Source organism: Falco biarmicus, chromosome 5 (genome assembly GCF_023638135.1).
Source record: "Falco biarmicus isolate bFalBia1 chromosome 5, bFalBia1.pri, whole genome shotgun sequence".
NCBI classification, from domain to species: Eukaryota; Metazoa; Chordata; class Aves; order Falconiformes; family Falconidae; genus Falco; species Falco biarmicus.
In genome coordinates this window covers 51,199,964-51,221,602 of record NC_079292.1, presented here as the reverse complement: position 1 = coordinate 51,221,602, position 21,639 = coordinate 51,199,964, and the positions used below count along the sequence as shown (strand labels likewise).

Here is a 21,639-nt window from a genome sequence, read left to right as displayed (position 1 = left end):
AAAAAAAAAAAGGGGGGGGGGGGGGCAACAATTAGGTGATCACAGATTTTAATGGCAGGAAAAATGTCGATTACTCTCTTCCCAAGAAAAAAACAAACTTCATTCCTATAAATTCCAGTTACGTAAGAATATGGGCAATTACACTATTGAAGAAACCTGTGACGGAGAGCAGGCACTAGAAAATATCTATGAAATACGATTCTCATCCATAGAGCTTTCTGAACTGCAGAACACCCACAGAGCAAAATCAGCTGCAGATTGGTCTTGCTACATCATGGAAATAATAGAAAATAGGACTAGAGGGGAGTGTGAGTGGCCTTCTAATCTAACCTCCGTGCTAAGGCAGATAGATGAGCAATAGCTGAAAATTTCTGGCAGACCAGCAACAGCCCATACAGTGTGATGAATGAACATGTTTGGGGGGTTTTATTTGCTTGCTTGCTTGTTTGTTTTAAAATTCTCTCAGTAGGACAGAAAGATGTATTTCCAACTGTATGCAAAAATCCGTGATCTTAAAATAGCTAATACCAGCAGAATCACACAACTTTATTTCTGCATGTATTAATAAACCAAAACAACATTCAAACCCAGATTTTGTTGTGCTGCTAAAGTTGATTCAGGGAAGAAGGCATTCAGTTCACTAAAGTTTTCTCACCAGGTGTTCCTTGTGGTAGGATTTTGAAAATTCTGCGTGTTTTTTGTGTCTGCGGCACCTATTCAGTCGCACAGCTAGGCACAGAGGGTACGGGAGGAAAGCAGCACCCTTCACTGCTCTTTGCATTTTAAAGGAAACTTTCTGCAGCGAAGAGAACATCTCCGCCAGCAGCACCCACCATTCACGGAGCGTGTTCCTGCTCTCTGTGGCATGTGTATCTGTCCTTAAATGTATTCACAGAGATCGAAATGTTCCGCAGTATAGTATCTGCATTCAACAGATGGAGCATTTGCCTGTATCTGAGAAAAAAATCACAGTAAAAGCAGTAGCGCGGTGGAGGCTGACATTTATATACTCATACGTTAAAGATTACCCTGCTCTACCCTCCATTTGGGATAATTTCCGCGGTTTTTACAGCTCAGGAGCTGAGATCTAGAAGGCAGGAGAGCCCGGCACGGACACCGGTCCCCGTGCACGCAGGGAGGGCAGGGGGTGCGATGAAGAGACGCCCCCCCCCCTCCGCCCCGGCCAGTGCGCGCTGCTCCGCGCCCGCGCCGCGCCGCCTCCCGCTTCGGGTGCCCTGCGTGCTTTACTGGGTCTGGAGCTCTGGATGCTGCTCAGGGAGCCTGTCCTTTGCTGGTCGTGGAGGAAAGATGTCTATTGTGAAAAGCAACCGGGAAAAGTACATGTTAGGAGCAGCGCCCCTTAAAAGCGTGCACTCTCTCGCACCCGTAGCTGATGCCTCACGGCAAGCGCTCCGCAGAAGTAACAGCGAGTCTCGCCGAGTCGGGTATCACAATCTTTTGCGCATCTATTAAAAATCCCTCACAACTGACTTCTTTCCCGTTATCTTTCTCCATATCTCTCACAGCCTTTCCCCTCCCCTCGCCCCGCTACCCGTGCCCGATGTAACCACCCCTGCCCATGCACGATGCCAGACCCCCCTGCCCAGCCCCGGTTTGACACCCCTGTCCCTGCGCGGTGTCACACCCCTGCCCGTGACCGGTGTGCGGGTCTCTCCCCGTTTTTCCCCTCGCTGTAGGGACAGGTAGAACAGATGACACACTAAGCGCATCGGACGGCGGCCGCACCAGGACCGCAGCGCTGCGCGCGGCCGTGGGCGCGGCCGTTTCCCGCCCCTGATGCAGCTCAGAGCGCGCGGCAGCGGTCCGAGCAATTGCAGTAACTTTTTTTTTCTTTAATAATAATAATAAAAAAAATATATGTCGGGGCTTTTCCAGCTCAGAGGATAGTTCCCATTCGGGAGAAGCCCGTTCCGCCCGCGCCCCGCGGCGGTGGGTGCGGGGGTTCGCTGCGCGCCCCGCGGGGCTCCGCATGCGTCAGGCGGTGAGTGGCGTCAGCGCTGGCGGGCGCGGAGCGGTGGGGAGGGGGCAGCCGGAGCCTGGGGGGGGGGGGGGGGGGGGGAGGAGGGACGGAGCTTGATCAGGAGGCGATGGCGGCACCGCCGTGACATCACCCCGTGGCTTATATAGTTGAGGAAGGGTCCGGGTCCCCCGCCTGGTGCAGCCGCCCGCCAGCGCGCGTGCTGAGGGCGCGGAGCGGCGGGGTCTCTCTCTGTCTCTCTCTCTCTCTCTCTCTCCGTCTCTCCCCAGGATTTATGGACTTTACTTTCTAGAGGGCGGCGCGGCAAGGATGAGAGCCCAGCTGGTGTGCGTGGTGCTGCTGGCCTTGGCCTCCTGCAGCCTCTGCTCAGGTAAGCTCCCGCCGGCGCCCCGCAGCGCCGGGCTCCGCACCGCCCGCCGCCGCCGCTCCCCGAGGTGCCTGTGGCCGGCAGGCGCCGAGCCGCGCCCGGACCCTTGAGGCGGGCTGGAAGGAAGGAGGTGAGGTCGCCTCGGGCTGCCGCGGCTCTGCTGTAGCCGGTAGGCGCCACGGAGCTGGCCCGCCAACGGGCTCTGGCCAGCACCGTGTCCTGTCCCGCTCCCGTAACTTCCTCCGTCTGTGCACACCGTGCCTGCCTCAGCGCCCGCACCGCGGCCGTGCGTGCAGAATAGTTACTGGCAATGTACATCGGTGTAGACCATGCTTGATTATGCTGCCTCCTGTGTGATCTGTTGAATACCGTGCATTTCCAAACTGTGATAGAAATTGTCATTTCTGGAACTCATGTGAATAGCTGCCATAATCCAAATCCGCATGAATTGATGTGCAGTTCAGCCACTTTTTGTGGCCACTTTTTTTAGCCACTTTCAGTAACAGAAATAAAATTTTAGTATTCTGGGGAAAAAAATGCTAGCAACCGATCTGAAATTGTGGCAAAAAAATGCTGAATCAGGTGCAGATCACACGATACGATGGTTAATGTAAATGCATTTCTACTCCAAGAGCAGTTGCTTTAGAAACCTAAAACCCCAAGAACCATATATTAAAGTACAATGCCTGATCCTTTGGAAAGCGACACAGCTAAGTGTGTGCCATTTATGCCCTATGTTTATGACCAAAGATAGGTATGATGGTGATTAATCCAGTGTACACACAGAAACATGAGGCAGAATAGGCTTCAAAATGCAATCTTAATTAACTTGCAAATTGCTTTAATTTTTAACTTCATAAAAGGAGTAAATTTTCGAGTAGCTTCATTTTTCAACTTAAGTATTCAGGAGGACTCAAAATTCCTAATTCTCACTTTAGATGAAAGTTTCCTACTTGTGTTTCACTGCAGAAGAGAAATGTAACACACATAATACCTGCATTTTATCACCATTTGAATATAATCATTCTATATATTATTATAAAGAAGTGGTGATCTTAGTGACAAGGCTGAACATCTGTTACTGTCTCCCCATATATTTGAAGCTTTTTAAGCAAATACATGACTAGTATTTTTGGTGAGGCAGTTTCAAATTCAGCTGTTCGCAGAGTCTGAATGACAGCTCACTAAAGTAAAAAAACCTCAGTGGAAATTAGAATAGGCTCATAAAAAAACCACAAACAAAATTGTATGTGCAACTGACATGATGGTTTATTTGTTTGAAAATCTGAAGTTATATTTAAGTGAGAAATGACATGGAGAAGCCTGTGTGGAAGGGCCAAATCAGTTTTAACTTACATGAACAGTTAGGTCATGAGGAAGGTGATCATTCATTTTAATTTTCTTCTGAAAATGTTTGCCCTCAGGGGAAAGCGTGTACCTGTAGAATGTAACTGTTCTTGTAGAATGTGCATATATGAATAGAAGCTATATTTCTTGTCAATAAGAAGTGAATCAAGAGGACATCAAACTGTGTGAATTTCCCTCTCATTTGAACAATAATGTATAACCAGACTTTTTATACATTGCTTTCTGAGCATCTGCTCTTTTTATGCTTTTATTCTTCATCTGTCTCTTTCACTTCTGAATTACCTGGATGTGCTCCCTTCTCCTCCTCCTCACCCTGCTTTATTCCTCGCTCAAGGAATCTTGATGAACCTCCTAAATAATGTTCTCCAGACTTCTCAATCAAAAGTTCCTTAATACCTACCGATCTTCACAGGTGCAGCTGTCTTCCAACCTCCGTGGTGTGGAAGCTATCTTCCATTCTTTATAGAATATAAAAACCAGGTGCTAACCAGACACAAGTCCTTTCATTGTCCTCAGCTGGATTGACCCAGGACACCAGAAATCATGATGCTGTCATAGAATCTTAGAATCATAAAATCATTTAGGTTGGAAAATACCTTTGAGATCATAAAGTCCAAGCATTAACGCAGGACTGACAAGTCCATCACTAAACCATGTCCCTAAGCATCGCATCTACATGGTTTTTAAATACTTCCAAGGATGGTGATTCCACCACCTCCCTGGACAGCCTGTTCCTATGCTTGACCACCCTTTCAGTGATGATTTTTTTCCTAATATTGAATGTAGACCTCCCCTGGCATAGCTTGAGGCCATTTCCTTTTGTTCTGTCACTAGTTATCTGGGAGAAGAGACCTACCCCCACCTCACTACAACCAACTTTCAGGTAGTTGTAGAGAGCAATAAGCACACCCCACACCCCACCTGAGCCTCCTCCTCTCCAGGCTAAACAATCCCAGTTCCCTCAGCCACTCCTCATAAGACTTGTGCTCCAGACCCTTCACCAGCTTCACTGCCATTCCCTGGACATGCTCCAGCACCTCCATGTCTGCCTTCTAAGTGAGGGGCCCAAAACTGAACGCAGTATTCAAGGTGTGGCCTCACTAATGCTGAGTACGGGGGACAGTTTCTCCCCTGGTCCTGCTGGCCACACTGTCTTGGATACAAGCCGGGATGCTGTTGGCCTTCTTGGCCACCTGGGCACACTGCTGGCTCATGTTCAGCCGGCTGTCAGCCAGCACCCCCAGGCCCTTTTCCACCAGGCAGCTTCCCCAAGCCTGTAGCATTGTGTGGGGTCATTGTGACCCAAGTGCAGGACCTGGCATTCTCCTTGATCCTCATACAATTGGCCTCTGCCTGTCAGTCCCTGTGTCACGTGTGCTGCTCACCCATTCACAGCAGCTGCTGCTATCACTTGTAGAAATTCAGCTGAGGTGATGTTTTGCTGCCAGCAGAACTTTGGCTAACAGTAAAATGGTTAAGAGATTAGGTAACACTGACAGCCAGTAGTGCTGAAAGGGCTGGAAGTCATTAGGTTGGAGATTGGTTGCTAGTGACTTGCTGTAATACTGATCTACAAACCAGTCTTAATATTTTCAGTAACAACATCAGTGCAAAAAGTAAGAATGAATGAATGAATGTAGTGTGCTGGTAATGCAGAGGTGAACAGGAACATCAATACAGAGGAAGATCAGCATAACAGAGAAGGTTTTGCTGAGTTGCGTAATAGAAACGAGAAGCAGTGCAACAGTACAAGATGTGATAGCTTAGGAAATAGAATTTCCTATTAAAAGCTCCTTTTAACAGAAGCACAGCTGTTGGAAATGTCTGAGGAGATAAAAGACTTGGTCAGATTATCTGACCTCATTTTTTTATGAGATACTAAAGTTTTTCAGCCATGAAAGACAAAGAAAATAAAAAATGTGTAGGACAGCTACTTCCTGTAGCTAATGGTAAGCATTAAGGTAGTTAAGTACAGAGGCTTCTGATCCGAACTGTACTGTGCTGTGCTGTCTTGAGATCACATCAGGCACAGAGGACGGCCACTCTGATAACTTGGGGAATACAAGGCTATTACAAGAGAGGAGAATAGATGAGAGTCTAATAGCTCTGGGCATAGCCTTTCAGTGAAGTATTTATGGGATTTCCAGGGGACTGGTTTATGTCCAGAAGGCATAGTGATCCTGCATTGTTTGCTAATCACCATGTAACCACACCCTAAAAATCTAAGGTGGGAAGGGCTGTGGTTGCTCTCAAAAATACATGAGTTGGGTAAATATTACAAAAAGAAAGGTATAATTTATAGTGAAGGATACAAACCATTAATAAATCTGTAATTGGAAATAAATTAAGCCTGAAATCAGATGAAGGTGAATAACCATTGATAGTTTGGAAGAATTCCCCAAGAAGAAACACAGTGGTGGTGGTGGTGAGATCTTGTTATTAAGATTGAACATGATTGATTTTTAAGAGCATTATAATGGTTGGCTTCCTGTGCTAGCAGAAATCTATGACAGATTAGCACATATTTTTATAAATGATCCCTGACAGTCTCATGTTCTGTGAAAAGCAGTGATACATGGTGATGATCCCTGAAATGAAGGCATAGGCGGAATCTATCCACAGATTCTGTGGCAGGGTGTTACATGCCAACAGCATTGATTATTTTAATGGAAGTGAGATGTGAGAGATGACTTATAGGAATGTGGAATAAATTTTGGGTTAAGCGTATTGTTTGGCTTCAGACTGGTGGTATTCCAGAAAAGCTAAAAGCCATGTAGAACTCTGTTTTGCCTGAAGACCTAACCGACTTCTGTATGTATGTTACCCTTGAGCTGTGATTGCTGCTACTTTTTCAATACACCAGATCTTCCTTGCGATTCTGTTCAGCACAAAGCAGAAACATTTGTGGCTGTTTCCTCTTTCTACAGGTATTTTTACCCCATGCACCAAATCACAGGCTTTGCAAGTCTGCTGAGCTATCAAAGGTCAATTAAATTAGTAAGGAAAATCCTAAGAACTTTCAGTCAGAATGCTTCCTTTTCGTGTATGCATTGTTAAGAGCTTGTATCACAAACAGTTCAAGCTCGGTTCCCTCATATCAGTAAAAATATTTTTAATTTAGCCAAAAATAATTAAGACTAAATCTTGTGAAGTAATCATAACTGGCATGCACCTAAATACTTGGCTGCTGCTTAAATAAATATTCCTTGAAAATAAATATCCAAAACCTTTTTCCAAAGTAATCAGAGGTGACAAATAGAGATTATGAAAATCATACTGATTTTGAATGAAGAACATTGCAGCAGGTTTGTTTACTGGGAGGGCTGTAGATTAGTGGGCCTGTCTACCAGAGAATGGAGATCAATGAATCATTTCATTCACTTTGGTAAACTTGATCATGCTTTAAAAATGTGGTGTGTTTCTATTTTATCATAATGTTGCTGTTACCTGAAGACTCTTCACAGTCCTAGATTATTTTGCTGTGTTTTTGTCTAAGTAGTTTGGGTTTTGTTTATTTTTCAAAATTAGTTCACATTTCGAAATTCTTTATGCTGAATTGAAATGTCCATGATTTCTGATGAAATAAAAAACAGATGTTTCTGGTTTGTTCACAGATTCAGAAGAGGAAATGAAAGCATTAGAAGCAGATTTATTGACCAATATGTACACATCAAAGGTAATTATTTTTCCTCTTTTAGCTGACAGGTAGGGAGCAAATGAATTCTCATTAGAAACTCAGAAGTCTTTGCACAAAGTAATAACCTATGGTCTAGACCAAAAAGTTCAGTGCTAGACATTACTTTGGTGCGAGATTTTTTTCAGTTCAAAGGAAATTTTAAGGTGTTGATGTGGCACACTGAAAGTGCTCCTCACTCGTAACACTGGTACTTCCATTAAACTGTCAAAACTGTGTTATGTGCAGAGATGTAAAATTTATATAAGGAAATGTGTTTCCAATAGGATTATGCCTGATGAAAGCTAAATTAACCTTTTGAGTCAAACCTGTAAGTGTTATTTTTATGCAGAAATTTTTCTATGTGCTTATGAACTTAAAGTCATAAAGCAAAACCTGAAAATACATATGCTGATTTTGGTTTAGGAATTTAATCGTAGTGTCAGTACAGGAACATGGGGACATGACCATGAAAATATTAATCTGATAAATGACACTTCCTTGACAAGTTGCCAGACTGTGAGCAATGTACATGTTATGTAATACAAATAGACAAAAATTCAGTTCCAATCTCATATTGACAAGGTGAAGCAGCAAGTGTTGCACATATGTGTTGAATAAGTTGATAGGCAAACGCTTTCTCAACACGCTTATTTTCCATGAACGATCCAAGAAATATATATGTCTAATATTTCTTCACCAACATATTAAAGAACAAACCCTGAAACAAGTGTCATGGGCTTAAAGTTGAATGTTTTAATTCTTTGCTGTAATGAAGTTCAACTGGTGCTGAAATTCAATGGAAAATAAAACGAGAAATGAAAAATTTCCCCCCAAAAAGAATTTAATAAGCCAATGACTAGTTGAAGCTTAAGGACAAAATCTGTCTGGAACACTTCTGTATTTACTGTATTTACTTACATGTGAGCTTTTTCACAGGATCCTTTTAATAGAATAAGAATAAGAAATGAGGCCAGAAAATACATTGTTTTGATCTGGTCTGGCAGTTCTTTGGTTCCCATGTTCTTTACTGGCAGGTAATTACCTTAGATGCCAAATAAACCTGTTTGCTACTTGCTTCTCTAAGGTACAGAAAGATTTAACAGATATTCTTTTCCTGAGACAAATTTAAATGTAGGAGGCTGACAAAAATAGTTCTTTCTCTGTGTGGTAAAGCACCGTATGCCCTGGGAGGAAGCCCTGCAGCTATTGGTATTTCTGCTACTGACTTTAGTGGAACTGTCAACCTAATTTCCTTCTTTTCCTCCCTCGGCACAGAGCACAATCTCAGGTAACTAAAAATGCACAAATACAGTGCACCAGTTGATAATGTAATGATGCTGGCCGTAATACCCTTATTTGTTCTTTTAGATCATGTAGCTTGCTATTCAGTTTCCTTATGGCATGTAACATTATACTGCCTTAAATCACCATCTAAAATTCATTAGTTCAATATATATTGTCTCTTGACATCAAAGTAAGGCATGGTGGAACCACTAAAAAGTGTTCATAAATGCTTCTACAAGAGGCACACCATTATTCCATTCATTACTGAAATGACTTTTTTTTTTTTTTTCTGTTGTCCTCTGCTAGCTTTTAACACTCATTAAAACAGAAGTATGGTTCTGGTGTGAGAGACAAATTTGAGGATGATATGTGTAATAACTGTCCTCTGTTGTGCCTGAGATCTGCTTCCAGTTAAGGGCAATTACTGTTAAATTGCATTAACCCTCTTTGACACTGACCTGGTAATAAGAAGCACGAGAAATCCAGACAATTTAAATAGCATTAAGATGGGGGAAAAAAAGAAAAAGAAATACGCAAAAAATTATTTATGAAAGCTCAGATCTAAAAATGCAGCAAAGTGGATTATCACTTGTGGTTCTAGTATTTGACAGAAAAAAATCTTCCTAAGTAGGCACTTGCAAGAATTGTATCAAAACTACAACTAGGGTTTAAGCACATACCTTTTACAACATTCAGTAGTCTATTCAATATTATGGAAAGGGTGACCATATGCTATTGACTTCACAGACTACTGTCTGGTGCCTACTGGCCCTTTTCAAACTGCTCTTTAAAGTCACCTATATGCTGAATCACTCTCCATCTTTAAAGTATGTCTGCCCTTATTAAAACCTCTCTCCAACATTTAATACAGTTTATGACCCTTCCCTGCTGTTACATCTCAAAGAAGATACAGGCATCAAACAAGTCCCTAAAATGCTTTATTTGTCTTTTCTCTAAGATGAAATCCAAAGAGCCATTTGGAAGATCTGGTAAGACAACACAACCTTCAATGTCACCAAATGCCATCAGTTATCTGCTGTCTTTCTTTTGTATCAACTAGATAGCTCTGTTCCCAGCTTCCTACATGCTTGCCTGAAACCCACTTGCATGAAGACTATCCTGAACGCAAACAAGTTTAATACATGTTAGTTAAAGAAAAAAAAAAAAGTGTTAAAAAAAGTCTTTCCTTGAAGAATATATTACCACTGGAATGTACTCCACCTTTGGGGATCCTCACTCACATCAGTTTTCTGAAGTCTTGTACCTTCCAGCTTTTTATTGTTCTAGGATGCCAATTGCTGACACTATGTGCCCAGACAATTTAGCCTCCTTGTCAGAAGCAGACAAGGTTACAGCTGCCTAGGAATTACTGACTTCCTGACTCAGTAATGACATAAAAATTCATTACATTTACATTAGTATACACCATGGAAGAACTTCCACTGCAACAGAATTCAATGCCATATCTGCTTAAAGACAGAGAGTATTTTTATTATTTCTGTAGTTACATTCTGAGCAAAATTCAACTACCGTTTTGAAAGTGAACCATAGAGATCCTGCATTACCTTAGGTTTTACTTGGCTATACATTTGTTTTCCGTCTACTTTCACTGGAGAAAGACAAGAATATAAAAAGCAGAGAACTGAACTTTTTCTAAAAAAATAATAGCATTTGTGAGGTATGCATTATAACATAAGAATTATCTTAAACAGATTATCAGGGGTATCATACATTCAACCAAAAATGGAAAGAAGATAGCATATGCAATATAAACTGGGATTCTCTTTAATCTTTCACAGGACAAGCCTGTTGTCAAAGAGGGAAATATTCTCAACCTCATTTCAGTTTCTTAGATGATTTAAAATTCTCTTTCAAGATATATGAGGTGTGGGGAACCATATATCTAAGTCTTATTTCAGAAGCATGTTCAACAATGGAAATGCATACATCATAGTCACTTCAGCACTTATAACTTCTGAATTCTGATTCAGACTGCAGTCTCTTTTGTTTCTTCAGATAATTTCCAGATATTTTTCAAGTTGATTTAAAAAAAAAAAAAATATTTCCGTCTTGGCAGTCCTTGATCTCTTGTGTAGGTGTTTTCCAAAACATGTCTTGAGCAACCGTAGCTGATAATTGCTTAGACCTGTGTGGAAAACATATCACACATTAGAAATGCACCTGAACATTTGGGTTAAGGTCATCTTAAACTCTTTTTTTCATGTGTTTGTTTAGGATAACTACTTCAGAGATTTCCCATAACGCATAAGCCAAAGCTGTTTGATTATAATGCTTGCTTTAATAGTGAAGTAGAGCAGAAAAGTAACAGGACTGCTCTATTTAGTGACTGGACATGACCTGGAGAGCTGCATGTTCAGTTAAAAAAATTATTTCACTTTTGACTGAAGTTCTTGATGCTTTATAGTCTCATTCTGTGAGCTGGCAGCAGTGTAATTCCGAAGCAGGTGTACCCAAGTAAAAATACTTTCTGGTGATATATGTGTGATATTAATGGAATTAGACTCCCTTAACAAACTAATCATGCTTGCAGGAAGCATGGCAAAATTTCCGCTCCCCCCCCCCCCCCTTTAAGTAGCAGATAAACCCAATTTCACCTACTGAAGTCTGCTATTGAAGTATTTTACTAATATACAGAGGAAAGTTCCTTTAAATATAGACATGGATTGGGCTAGCATAAAGGAGTAACTTTAGATCAAAAAGATTCTATAAATTATGCAGGAAGACATAACAAATTTCCCTGTCCTTTCCTTTTCTATTCTGTTCCCATCCACTGGAATATTTTTGGGTTTTTTTAACATAGAACTCTCACTTGCTCATGTAGCACTTCCCCTAGATTTTATACTTAATTGCAATTTAGCTATTGTAGTGTTAGCTCGCATTTCTTTTGTATGCCCAGGAGAGAGAAGTGCGCTGGAAAAGCCTCCTCGTTTGTCATGGAAAGCTCCATATTTTTGTATTTCACTAATACTTTAAAACAGACCAAAGACAATTTTGAAATCGCAGTGGACACTTGCTCTTTTTGCTAGTTTAACTTCTGTTAATTAAATTAGATGTTCTGCAAAGAGGTTGATTTTTGTTTTGAATCTTTCACATCTTTTCAAATAATTCGAGAGACTAATTAGGGCACCTAGATGGGACAACAGATGAGCTCCAAGTAAACAATGCAGAACCAATTTCAAGCTTCTGAATAAAACGGAGATTTGTATTCTTGGCCTCAAAACCAAATACTATTTTTTTTCCCCTCCCTGAGCCCTGTGGGGAATCTGAGAACACATGGTGGTTTTATTAAAGGGCTAAATTATTCTAATTTTGAAAGGTATGCATATATCAGATGTATATTGGAGTAATGATTAGGGCCAAAAGGGAGTATTTTCTAATGCTAATAGTGATGCTGGCTTTTCTTGTTTTCCTCACTGCTCTCCATTTTCTTTATTTTTCCTCAAAAAATAGTAAAGTGTTGTGATTATGCATAAATCTTGCACACAATGCCCCTTTGTTAGGAAGGTGCTTTAAAGAAACAACAGTATGTGACTACCTAATGTTCAGCTAAGCAAGCACTGCATCCACACTCTTAAATAATGCTGTCACTATGTAAAAGGCAATGTCTGTGTTAATGTATTACCTATATTTAACTTCATACATCCAGGAAAAGAAGCAACTACATTTCAGTTCACAGGTGAAGTGTAATCCTAATGTGCATAGCAAGGAAGCCCTTGCCAGTAATAAACAGGAATTTGCTGTTTGGCTTTTGATTGGAGATTGTTGTGTCACCAGTTCTGGTTTAAGGAAACTGATTTCTATACTCACTACTAAAAGGAACACAATTTGAAAGAAATCATTAATGGTGGGAGAACCAAGAAAGCAGCAAAGACGTGAAAAGCACTGAATGAAGTAGGAATTAGGTTTTTCACTTACTTTTTTCTATCAATAATCAAAACTAAAGAAGACTACTACCACAACTGCTTGGAAAAAACAGTACCAGTAGAAAAGTAAAAACTATATTTCTCAACATTCTTGAAAAGGGTTTAAAAGTCAAATAGCTCCTAAATAATGCAAGATACTGAAGGAAGCAAAATTCGAGACAAACCATGGTGAAATTTCTCTATTTCTGTAACATCTCTGAACAAGTCCATTGTAAGCCACTGAAATACAGTTGGTCTGAGTTTTTCAGTCCAGTTACCAAACCAGGAATATGTTTTTTACACAGCTTCGTTTTATCTTTGCTCCATCTTCATCTAAGCCCTTAGACTTCTGATTCATATCTCCTAGGCTCATGACTCTCCAGCATCCAGAAGTCCTGGGGTTTACAGATTCCATAACTTCAGACCCAGCCTCATCAGACAGCTTGCCCTGAAGCAGGAACTCTGTTCCTTTTCTCAGGGAATTTTGAAATGACTGGTATTTGTTCTGAACTAGGGAGGAGCATCTAGTTAACCACAGGCATCCACCTTGGATTCCAGTACTGTGAATTTATCTAGTGGGTTTGACTCATTGTCCTGATTTACACCTGTGAACTTATATTATATTAATTTCCTTCTGTGTTTTTGTTTGCACCTGTGCAGAATGACTATGAAATGCTACCATTCTGGTTTGGTAGCAGTTTAGTTTTTCATTGTGTATATCTACCGGGGGGGTAAGGCTGTGGGGAAGCATACTCGGTGTGTTTAATGAATGAGTTGTCCTAATTTCAGCACTCTCTAATTATTGTCTAAAAGTTGAGCAGATGAAAAGTACTTCAAACACACAAACTTGTTCCTACCAAAATGTTTGAATGTCATACATTATTACTAAAAAACCCCAAAAGTTGCAACATATTAAATAGTGGGTATTTGTATTTTTAGATTAACAGAGCAAAACTTCCGTACTGGAAAACGACCCTGCTAAATGTCTGCAATCTTGTCAACAACATAAACAACCAAGTGGGGGAAACAGTAGAGGTAGATGAAGATGATCTTGTTTCAGGAAGACAGTTTCCTGCTGCTCTGGATGGCTTCAACTTGGAAGCAATGCTGACAGTGTATCAACTCCAAAAAGTTTGCCACAGCAGAGCCTTTCAGCATTGGGAGGTAAACCAGTCACAAATACATATTTGAACTGCTAGTAAACTCTCAGACTGTAGTGGTGTTTTAAAATCCATATGCATTTGACCCCCTTCACATTGTCTGGACTTTCCTTCCCTTTTTTATATTCTCTAACACCTCTAATATGTCTCTTATTGAGAGAGTTGTGAATTAATGTACCTTCTGATGGGCTGAGTGGTTTTTGTAACGACTCATGGATAAATGAGAACTATTCTTAACTTCATACTTTCTCCACTTTTTGTAGACATTCCAAGGAACCAAACACATGAATGTAAGCTCTATGCCAGAACACAAAATTAATATCTGCTTAACAGATGTGAAGTTACTGCAGATTTATTAAGGCATAACTAAATGTAGACAGTTTCTGAAAACCCTTATAAGGCCATAAGGCAAACTAGGTTCAAAATGCATGGACACATGCCCATGTGTACATGTAATTTTGCCAGGTACTGTGGGCTTCTTGCCATTTCTAGGAAACCGGTAGCAAGGGTTTTCACTTGCTTTTCACTTCCCCACACCTAAAGAGGGCCCTGGAAGTTGACATTGTAATTGTATGAGGATTGCTGTTCTTAAATAACGATTGTTTATAGTCCATTTGTGATATTTGTCTCAGTGCAGGGATCACACAGAGGCACACTGGGCACGATCCACTTGTGTTATATATTACAATAAAAGCTGTTTTGTGTAGTGAAAAAAGATCTTGGTGTCACTACCCACTTTCCAACAAACAACAGCTGCTATCGCAGGTTCATGGACAGTCTGGCTGAATCTTGATCCTCTTTTGTTTGCTGAATCACAGCTCTGAACTTGCAGGCTTATTCTCAGTCCTTCATATTAGCTGGGATAGTCCTTACAAAAGGTTGCAACATCTTTGAGAACCGGAGTTTTCTGAGAACTCTCTCCATCAGTACATTTATTGCTGAAAAGGAGCTACCATAGAACTGACTATATGCAATAGCCCATATAACTTAATCACAGTTCTTTGCTTTGCAATTGCTTCACCTCTTGTGGTGATTTGGACTCTTCACTCCTAACAGTACTTCATGTGAAATTAAAAAAAAAAAAAAAATCCCTCTCTTAGCTTAGGAATACGCTTATGCAGTGCAGAGGTTTATAAGATGCAGTAAAAGAATAAAGAATAAAGCCAGAGGGAGAAGGATTGAAGAAGGTCTGAAATAATTTATGTAATGAAAGAAGTTCTTGTGATCTTACTCATCCAGGATTGACTCCAAAGTCTGTTGAAACCATGAGAGTCTTTCCATTCATTTCAATAGAATTTAGATGAGCACTCATTTATTAAGTAATTAACTGAGTAACAGATTTTTATTACTTAGGAAAATACTGAGGTGAGTATAAAAACGTTTTCAGTTTAATGCCTTTCATCCAGACATTAAGACTGTACTTGACCATGGAAGGACATTGTGAGAGACTGGATGAAATCTTAACATATAAACCAAGAAGAAATCTGAACAAAACACTTTAAAAACTTCAAGGAAAACTCAAAACACAGTTATATAAGAAATTTTGATTGACAAAATTTTGGCTTTCTTCTGCTCTATTTAATTTTTTATTTATTTGTTACACATTTAAATTTTTTAGCTGTAGGAAGTTGCAGATAAAAATACTGCTTAAAAGCTGAAACCAGCAAGCAGTGGGTGTTTTAGGAGGTGTTTAGTCTAAATGAGTGATTACAGAGTGTCAATCATTAGGAAGTTTTCAGTCAATTTGAGCTTTACTTCCAGGAGAACATACCAGCCTTTCTCTCTAGTCAAAACCAATGTTCTCATTTGTTTCAGTGGAATTTAAACAACACTTCCATAGGATTCATCTCATCTTTAGCCTGATCTTAGTTTTGTGTCTTGAGTTTCAGGCTTCTTTTTTTTTTTAACCTTCCTTTTTTGTGTTTTTTTAACCCTGCAACTATTATGGTAAAGGTTCTTCTTGGTGGCAGATGTTAAAGTTTTATAAAACTTTCTAGGAATTTATAATCTTCATTACCAAAAAAAGCTGATAATGTTGTGTCTCTTCTTGCATCCTACAGTTACTTCTGCAAGATGCTTTTGATCTAGAGAACTCAAGCCAAGACAAGGAAATAATGAAAAGAAAAAATCCCTATATTCTGAAACGACAGCTACATGTGAACAAAGCTAGAAGACCATACATACTCAAGAGAAGTTCATATTACTGATGAAGCAGAAGAAAACAATGTGTATTTAGTTTATAGGTAACTGTGCATTATGGTTATCTTATTTAAATCTAAAATCATACTTGTGTGAAAATATACTATGGAAAATCATCAAGATGATAACATAACTGTGTCTTTTTTCAATTGCTGTTTCTTGATTGTGATTTTTTCCTACTTGAGATTAATTGGACCAATACATTTGCAAATAAATCTAGTTTTTAAGCATGATGTATTGTACCAAACTGAGATTTCAACATATTTCCAACAATATTGTAGTCTTTTCCTATTTTATAAAGCACACCAACATACACCAAGTAAATTGATATTGTCTATAAACCCTATTGAGAATCGTACAATTTCTTAATGCAACACTTCAAACATGTATATGGTTGCAAATTTTTGTATAATACACTAGTCAGGACTGCCACAGTATTTTATGTATTGGCCAGTTTAATTTATTAGGGATTTGATCTAAGGAAGGAAGGAGGGGAATACTACCAGCTAACTATTAAATGGCAGTTTCAAAATTCATATTTTAAATAGCCTGCTTGTAAATGAATGTTAAGTTCTTGACACCCTACTTTGCCATGGAAGAGTCATAATTTAATAAAACAATGCATAAATGAGACTTAACAAGATATGCTAGTGAGAGCAATCTCAGATGTGCTTCAGAGTCTTGTGTATCACCGACTAAATAAGGAAAACAGTTTATTAAATCAGTAAAAGAATTTACAGTGTTTACCTAATCTATGAATGCTCAGGAAAAAAAAATAAAGACAAAAAATAAAAGCTGATTCAGGCTCTTGTGCTGTCATTCTTGAAGTGAAAATACTAACCCAGTTTACGAGAAACTTGGCAGAAATATTTGAAAGAGGAATTAGAACATCTTCAACTTAAAAATTAAAAGGCATTTCCTTTCCCTCCTTCTACAAATTCTTAATTACAACAGGCAGTTTTCAGGGGTAAAGACAGACTTGGAAGCTGATGCAAAGGGAAGCTCCCAACATGGAAAAAATTGTTTTCAAGCAATGAAGAGTCAAATGCCACCTGAAACTTAGACATTTTCTAGCTCTGTCTGTGATGTGTACATGAGACTTGGGATCTCAAAGATCCTGGGTTCCAATCTAGAGGAAGACAGTCTGAAAGAGCTGAGGGTCACAACAACAGTCAGAGGGGTAGTCCAAGACCCATGAAGCCTGGATGTTAGACCAGGAGGCAAAAAAATGGGACAGACACTGCTTTTGAAAACCTACTTGTTTTCTGTTTGAGGTATTTACTCAAAGCAATGCTGTTCCAACCAATTGCAAGTCAAAAAGAACCCAAACCCACTCAGAGAATTCCCAAATGCACTCACATGTCAGATTTTCTGTCAATTATTATTAAAAATATACAGGGTTATGCACAGAAAAAAAAAAACCAAAACAACTATACCAACGGTTATACCAGATTTGTTACATGGGGAGGGACAGGTTTTTTTTTACAGTAAAATGTATTTTCATTATATTAAAGCTAATTATATTTCCTTTTCTCACTGCAAATGGTATTAAACAGTTTATTTACTCAAAAGCCACTAAATGCATGCACTTGCAAGATATAACTGAGCATACACTAATTACTGTAATAATCATTATGACTTGAATACAGAAAAGCACTTAAGCATATTTGGTCTCAGTGTTTTAAACACTTAATGCGCTTAAGGGCTTTGCTTAAATAAGGTTCTAGTAGACTCATAGCCTTTATTTTTTTATGAAACTGTCATAGAATTAGACTAGAGACATAGTATGCTCTCAAGTGGCTAAGAAACACTCCTCTTTCCAACAAACCTACAAACTCCCTGGTCCTATTATGGACTCTTCAAATTCTAAATTACATGTTGGTCTGAAATAACAGAGCAGAACAGAGTTTGTTCCAAAATTCACTGCTGGTGATATATGAGGAAAAAAGAAAAGAAACTTCAGATCACTATTTCATGGGGAACACAGAAGATTTAAGATAAAAAGAAACAGGTTGTCATGATATTTTTCTCTTGTGTTAAGTTTAAGAGTATAAAGAGTTTAAAAACATGTAGGGTAAGGAAATGTGGCTGTTATCTGATAGAGGATATTAAAATCTTCAAAACAGAAACACCCATCCATGTTTCATTTTGGATGTGATTGAGATATTCAGGATGATGTCAGAGGACCTCAAATGATGATGATGAACTGTTCCACCCTCATCTAGTGCTCCATACTCAAGTGAGACTTACCCTATGACTGTGTACTTGTTCCTTGCAGTGCAGAGTTAACAGGTTAGCCAGACTGACTGGCTGAAAACAGCTTAAAATAGCCCATTTCCTTTCAGTGCGATGTGAATCCACACATGATCAGCTACTGTGTGTCACTGGAGGAGACAGAGGTTAAAGTATAGCAGGAGGTAACTTAGTTGTTCCCTCACCTCTGATGGAGGCGTTCAGGGAGCTGCCAGAGGACTGTCATCCAGAGTGAGAGACAATACTACCTAGATGAGGAAACAACATCCATAATTGTAATGTGGTCAGTAAAGATGCAAAAGCCAATGCTGGCACTTCAGCTTATTGGTCATTGGTGAAAGCAAACGTAGCAGCATTAAAGTGATAGAAAACACACTTAAACCATGCCATAAAGCCAGATATAGTGAAGTGTTAAGGGATATTTTGATGTCTGGGGGACCCTTATTTTCTTGAAATCTCTCATTTCTAGCTGTTGCTACCTCTTGATGACCTCACTGCTGTGGAACTGCAGCCTTTCTTTAGCCCTCCTTTTTGGATGATGGCAGAAAAAAGAAAAAAAGAAAAAAAAAAAAGCAGGCTTATGCATACTTGTCTCTGTTTTGCACATTCTTCCAGTGGGATCCTCAGGGTACCTGCCTTGGTCCTAGCTGTGCATTGCCTGCAAAATCAAATCTGTATTTGCAGCAGCAATGGGTGCTGAACGAAGTTTAAACCCTCACAATATGTAAAGATTTGTGAATTCAGACAGCTTTTTGTTTTGTTCTTTTTTTCTGCAAGTCATAATTGCCTTATGTTTAAAAATGTTGTTTTGAAGACCATTACTCAGATTGCTACCTTGGCTTAAAGAGCTGCCTCTTGATACTGATAATTTTGTTTTATAAAGGCAATTACTAAGAGATTTGCTGCCTCTCTCTGCAGAGCAGCACATTTTTCCTACATATTCCATTGCTGATGTTTTTACAGAGTTCATAGATGAATAATTATTTAGAAACCTTAAAATTAATTACTTCTCATACTCCTAAACTATTGGATATTGTCATACAGAGCAGTTGCAGAAACCTCTCAGTTATTTCTAATGTAGAATTAAATGTAACTGAAATTTAGTTTGTTCTTAAATATTTTTAATTGTTTTCGTGCATAGACTTAAAAATAGCCTATACAAGAAAAGTAAAATATTGAGAAATGAATAATTTTATCATTTCTGAAGCATATATTTGTTACTTTCTTTGAAAGAAACATTATAAAATAATAGTTTCCGTTCCCAAGGTTAAATGTGGTCACAAAATAAGTCTTCAGCTTTATTGAGTCTTGCTTGTGGTACATTATATGATCTGATGTTTTCTGTCTTTTCTATTGTAAATCTAAACTTTGTCCTATGTTTTAGGTAAGAGTTTAATGGCTGTGGTTTGAACAGAGTGGATGAAATGTGGAGTTCGCTGTTAAAAAGAAGTTTAATTTTGTGATGTATGATTGTGGCTATGCCTCATATCCTCCACTTAACTAACACACAATGGAGACATGATCATTTGATCTTGATATTTATTCGTTTGCCTGAAGATCAGTTATTAGTTTGCACTATGCAGTATCAAATTGAAGAAGCAAGTCACCACTATAATACTTGAGTGTAGGTGGGTAGAAAGAAGAGCAGGTTCTTCTGAAATTCCCCGTTTCCAGACTGATCATTGATGTTCTCCACATCCACAATATTGGATTGATGGAAGCGAGTCATAAAAGAAGAGTTACAGAGAACCTGCAAAATAAGTATACTGACTTATGTGACAAAACGATAGTCAGAACTTATATCTTGCTGTCCAGGAAGCAAAGTAAGTGGAGGGAGGGGCTGATCTTCACAAGGAACCTGAGGAACAAGGTTTTCATTGCTACCAAATTCAAGCATTCAGAAGTAATGAATAAGGCTGCAAAACCCTGCGATAAATAAATAAATAGATTGATAACTAACTAACTAACTAACTAGCCCCGAGTTCTAAATAATGTAATAAATAGACATCAAATGATTTTTATTTCCCTCCATTTACTGGACTGCCAGGGAGCTTCTGAATCATATGTTTAAGCTTTGTCAACAAGAAGAGCGAAAACATATTTGTTTTTATTCATTGCTACTGAAAATTGGCATTCTCTTCTAATCTCTTGAATCCAGCAGGTCTCACACTAAGACACACACAAAAGCACAACGCTGATGATCAGCTTTCAAAACCTCTCAGATCCAGGATACTTGGATGGCTCTGAGAGACCCAACAATCAGACAGTGGACTAGAAAGGTCTTTGTGGTACCTCATTAGCAGGCAAGCTTTGGCTGGCCAGATGAGTCCTCTGAGGTGGCAATACAGGGAAATGGCATGGGAGACACCCAGAACTTTTGGAGAGGTGTCAGTAATTAAGAAACATAAAGCCTTCAGAAGCTGTTAGTTGCCCAGCTAAGGCTTGCTTATTCCACATAGATGAGAGTGTACAGCTGTTCTCTCAGGAGACTCCTCACATACCCTCAAACAGAAGGAAAAGATGGGACTATACATAACTGGATGTGAATTACCAAAGAAAAGCATTTGTCTGTTTGAGCTCCCAGTGGGACAAACCTGTTTTGTCTCAAAAGTTTAAGTACAGTATTAGTCTGGAATAATTTTCTATTTTAGTCTTGAAATTCAGTTGTAGGAACCTTGCAGGTTGTGTTTCTTCTACGTGTACATAAGGGGTTTCTCAGACAGGTGATACATTGCTTTCACAAATGACTACCAGCAGCCTGAGGACCTCTCTCCAGTTGTAGTGTCAAAGATGCTCAGCGAAATGTTAACAGTATGTGAATGAAAAGCTGCTGGGTTTGTACATTAGTGAATCTAATCTTGAGGATAAACTGGAAACATCCTAAAAGACAATCTTGATATCATTATTGCAGCTTTTTCTGATTCATTATTTAAAAATCCAAGAGATATATAAAAGGTTTTTGTAATCCAATATTTTAGAATTAAAGATCCCCCCCATATTTAACTCAAGGTCTAAAATAAATGTGTACACAAAAAAATCAATAAAATAATAATAAAAATAATTATTATGTGTTATATTGTGCGTTATTATATTAAAGAAAGTTGTCACAGAGAAATATGACTTAGGAATCATTTTGTCTGGAATAAATGGTGTCGTTCATCCAAAATTTTTTTCAAAACCATATTGTTTGTACATATTTGAAGACAACTGTTCCTGGAACCTAATATTGTAAAGCCTTTTATTCAGATGCAAAACCAATTTAGCTGATTCAATGAATAATCCCTATGCTTAAACAATCCTCTTCCTCCTCAAAGAATTTCCACACACACACACACACACTCCCCGCCCCCAGGATTTCATATTTTATAGCAGGTATATAGAAGGTCTTAGAAATACTTTACTGAATAATT

General features: G+C 39.1%; 1 protein-coding gene across 1 annotated transcript; it reads left to right on the top strand.

Moving 5' to 3' along the window:
- Positions 1-2,081: 2,081 nt before the first annotated feature.
- NTS (neurotensin) lies at positions 2,082-16,209 on the top strand. The gene is made up of 4 exons (XM_056342035.1): positions 2,082-2,369; positions 7,349-7,410; positions 13,557-13,781; positions 15,838-16,209. Exons 1-4 carry the CDS (start codon positions 2,309-2,311, stop codon positions 15,982-15,984), a joined length of 495 nt encoding a protein of 164 aa, XP_056198010.1. The 5' UTR covers positions 2,082-2,308; the 3' UTR covers positions 15,985-16,209.
- The last annotated feature ends 5,430 nt before the right edge of the window (positions 16,210-21,639 follow it).

Excerpts from the sequence above, each read along its gene's own strand:
- NTS (XM_056342035.1), top strand. The coding sequence starts at position 2,309 with ATGAGAGCCCAGCTGGTGTGCGTGGTGCTGCTGGCCTTGGCCTCCTGC. Across the intron at positions 7,411-13,556 it reads CCAATATGTACACATCAAAG|ATTAACAGAGCAAAACTTCC; the intron begins GTAATTATTTTT and ends TTGTATTTTTAG. Across the intron at positions 13,782-15,837 it reads GAGCCTTTCAGCATTGGGAG|TTACTTCTGCAAGATGCTTT; the intron begins GTAAACCAGTCA and ends TGCATCCTACAG.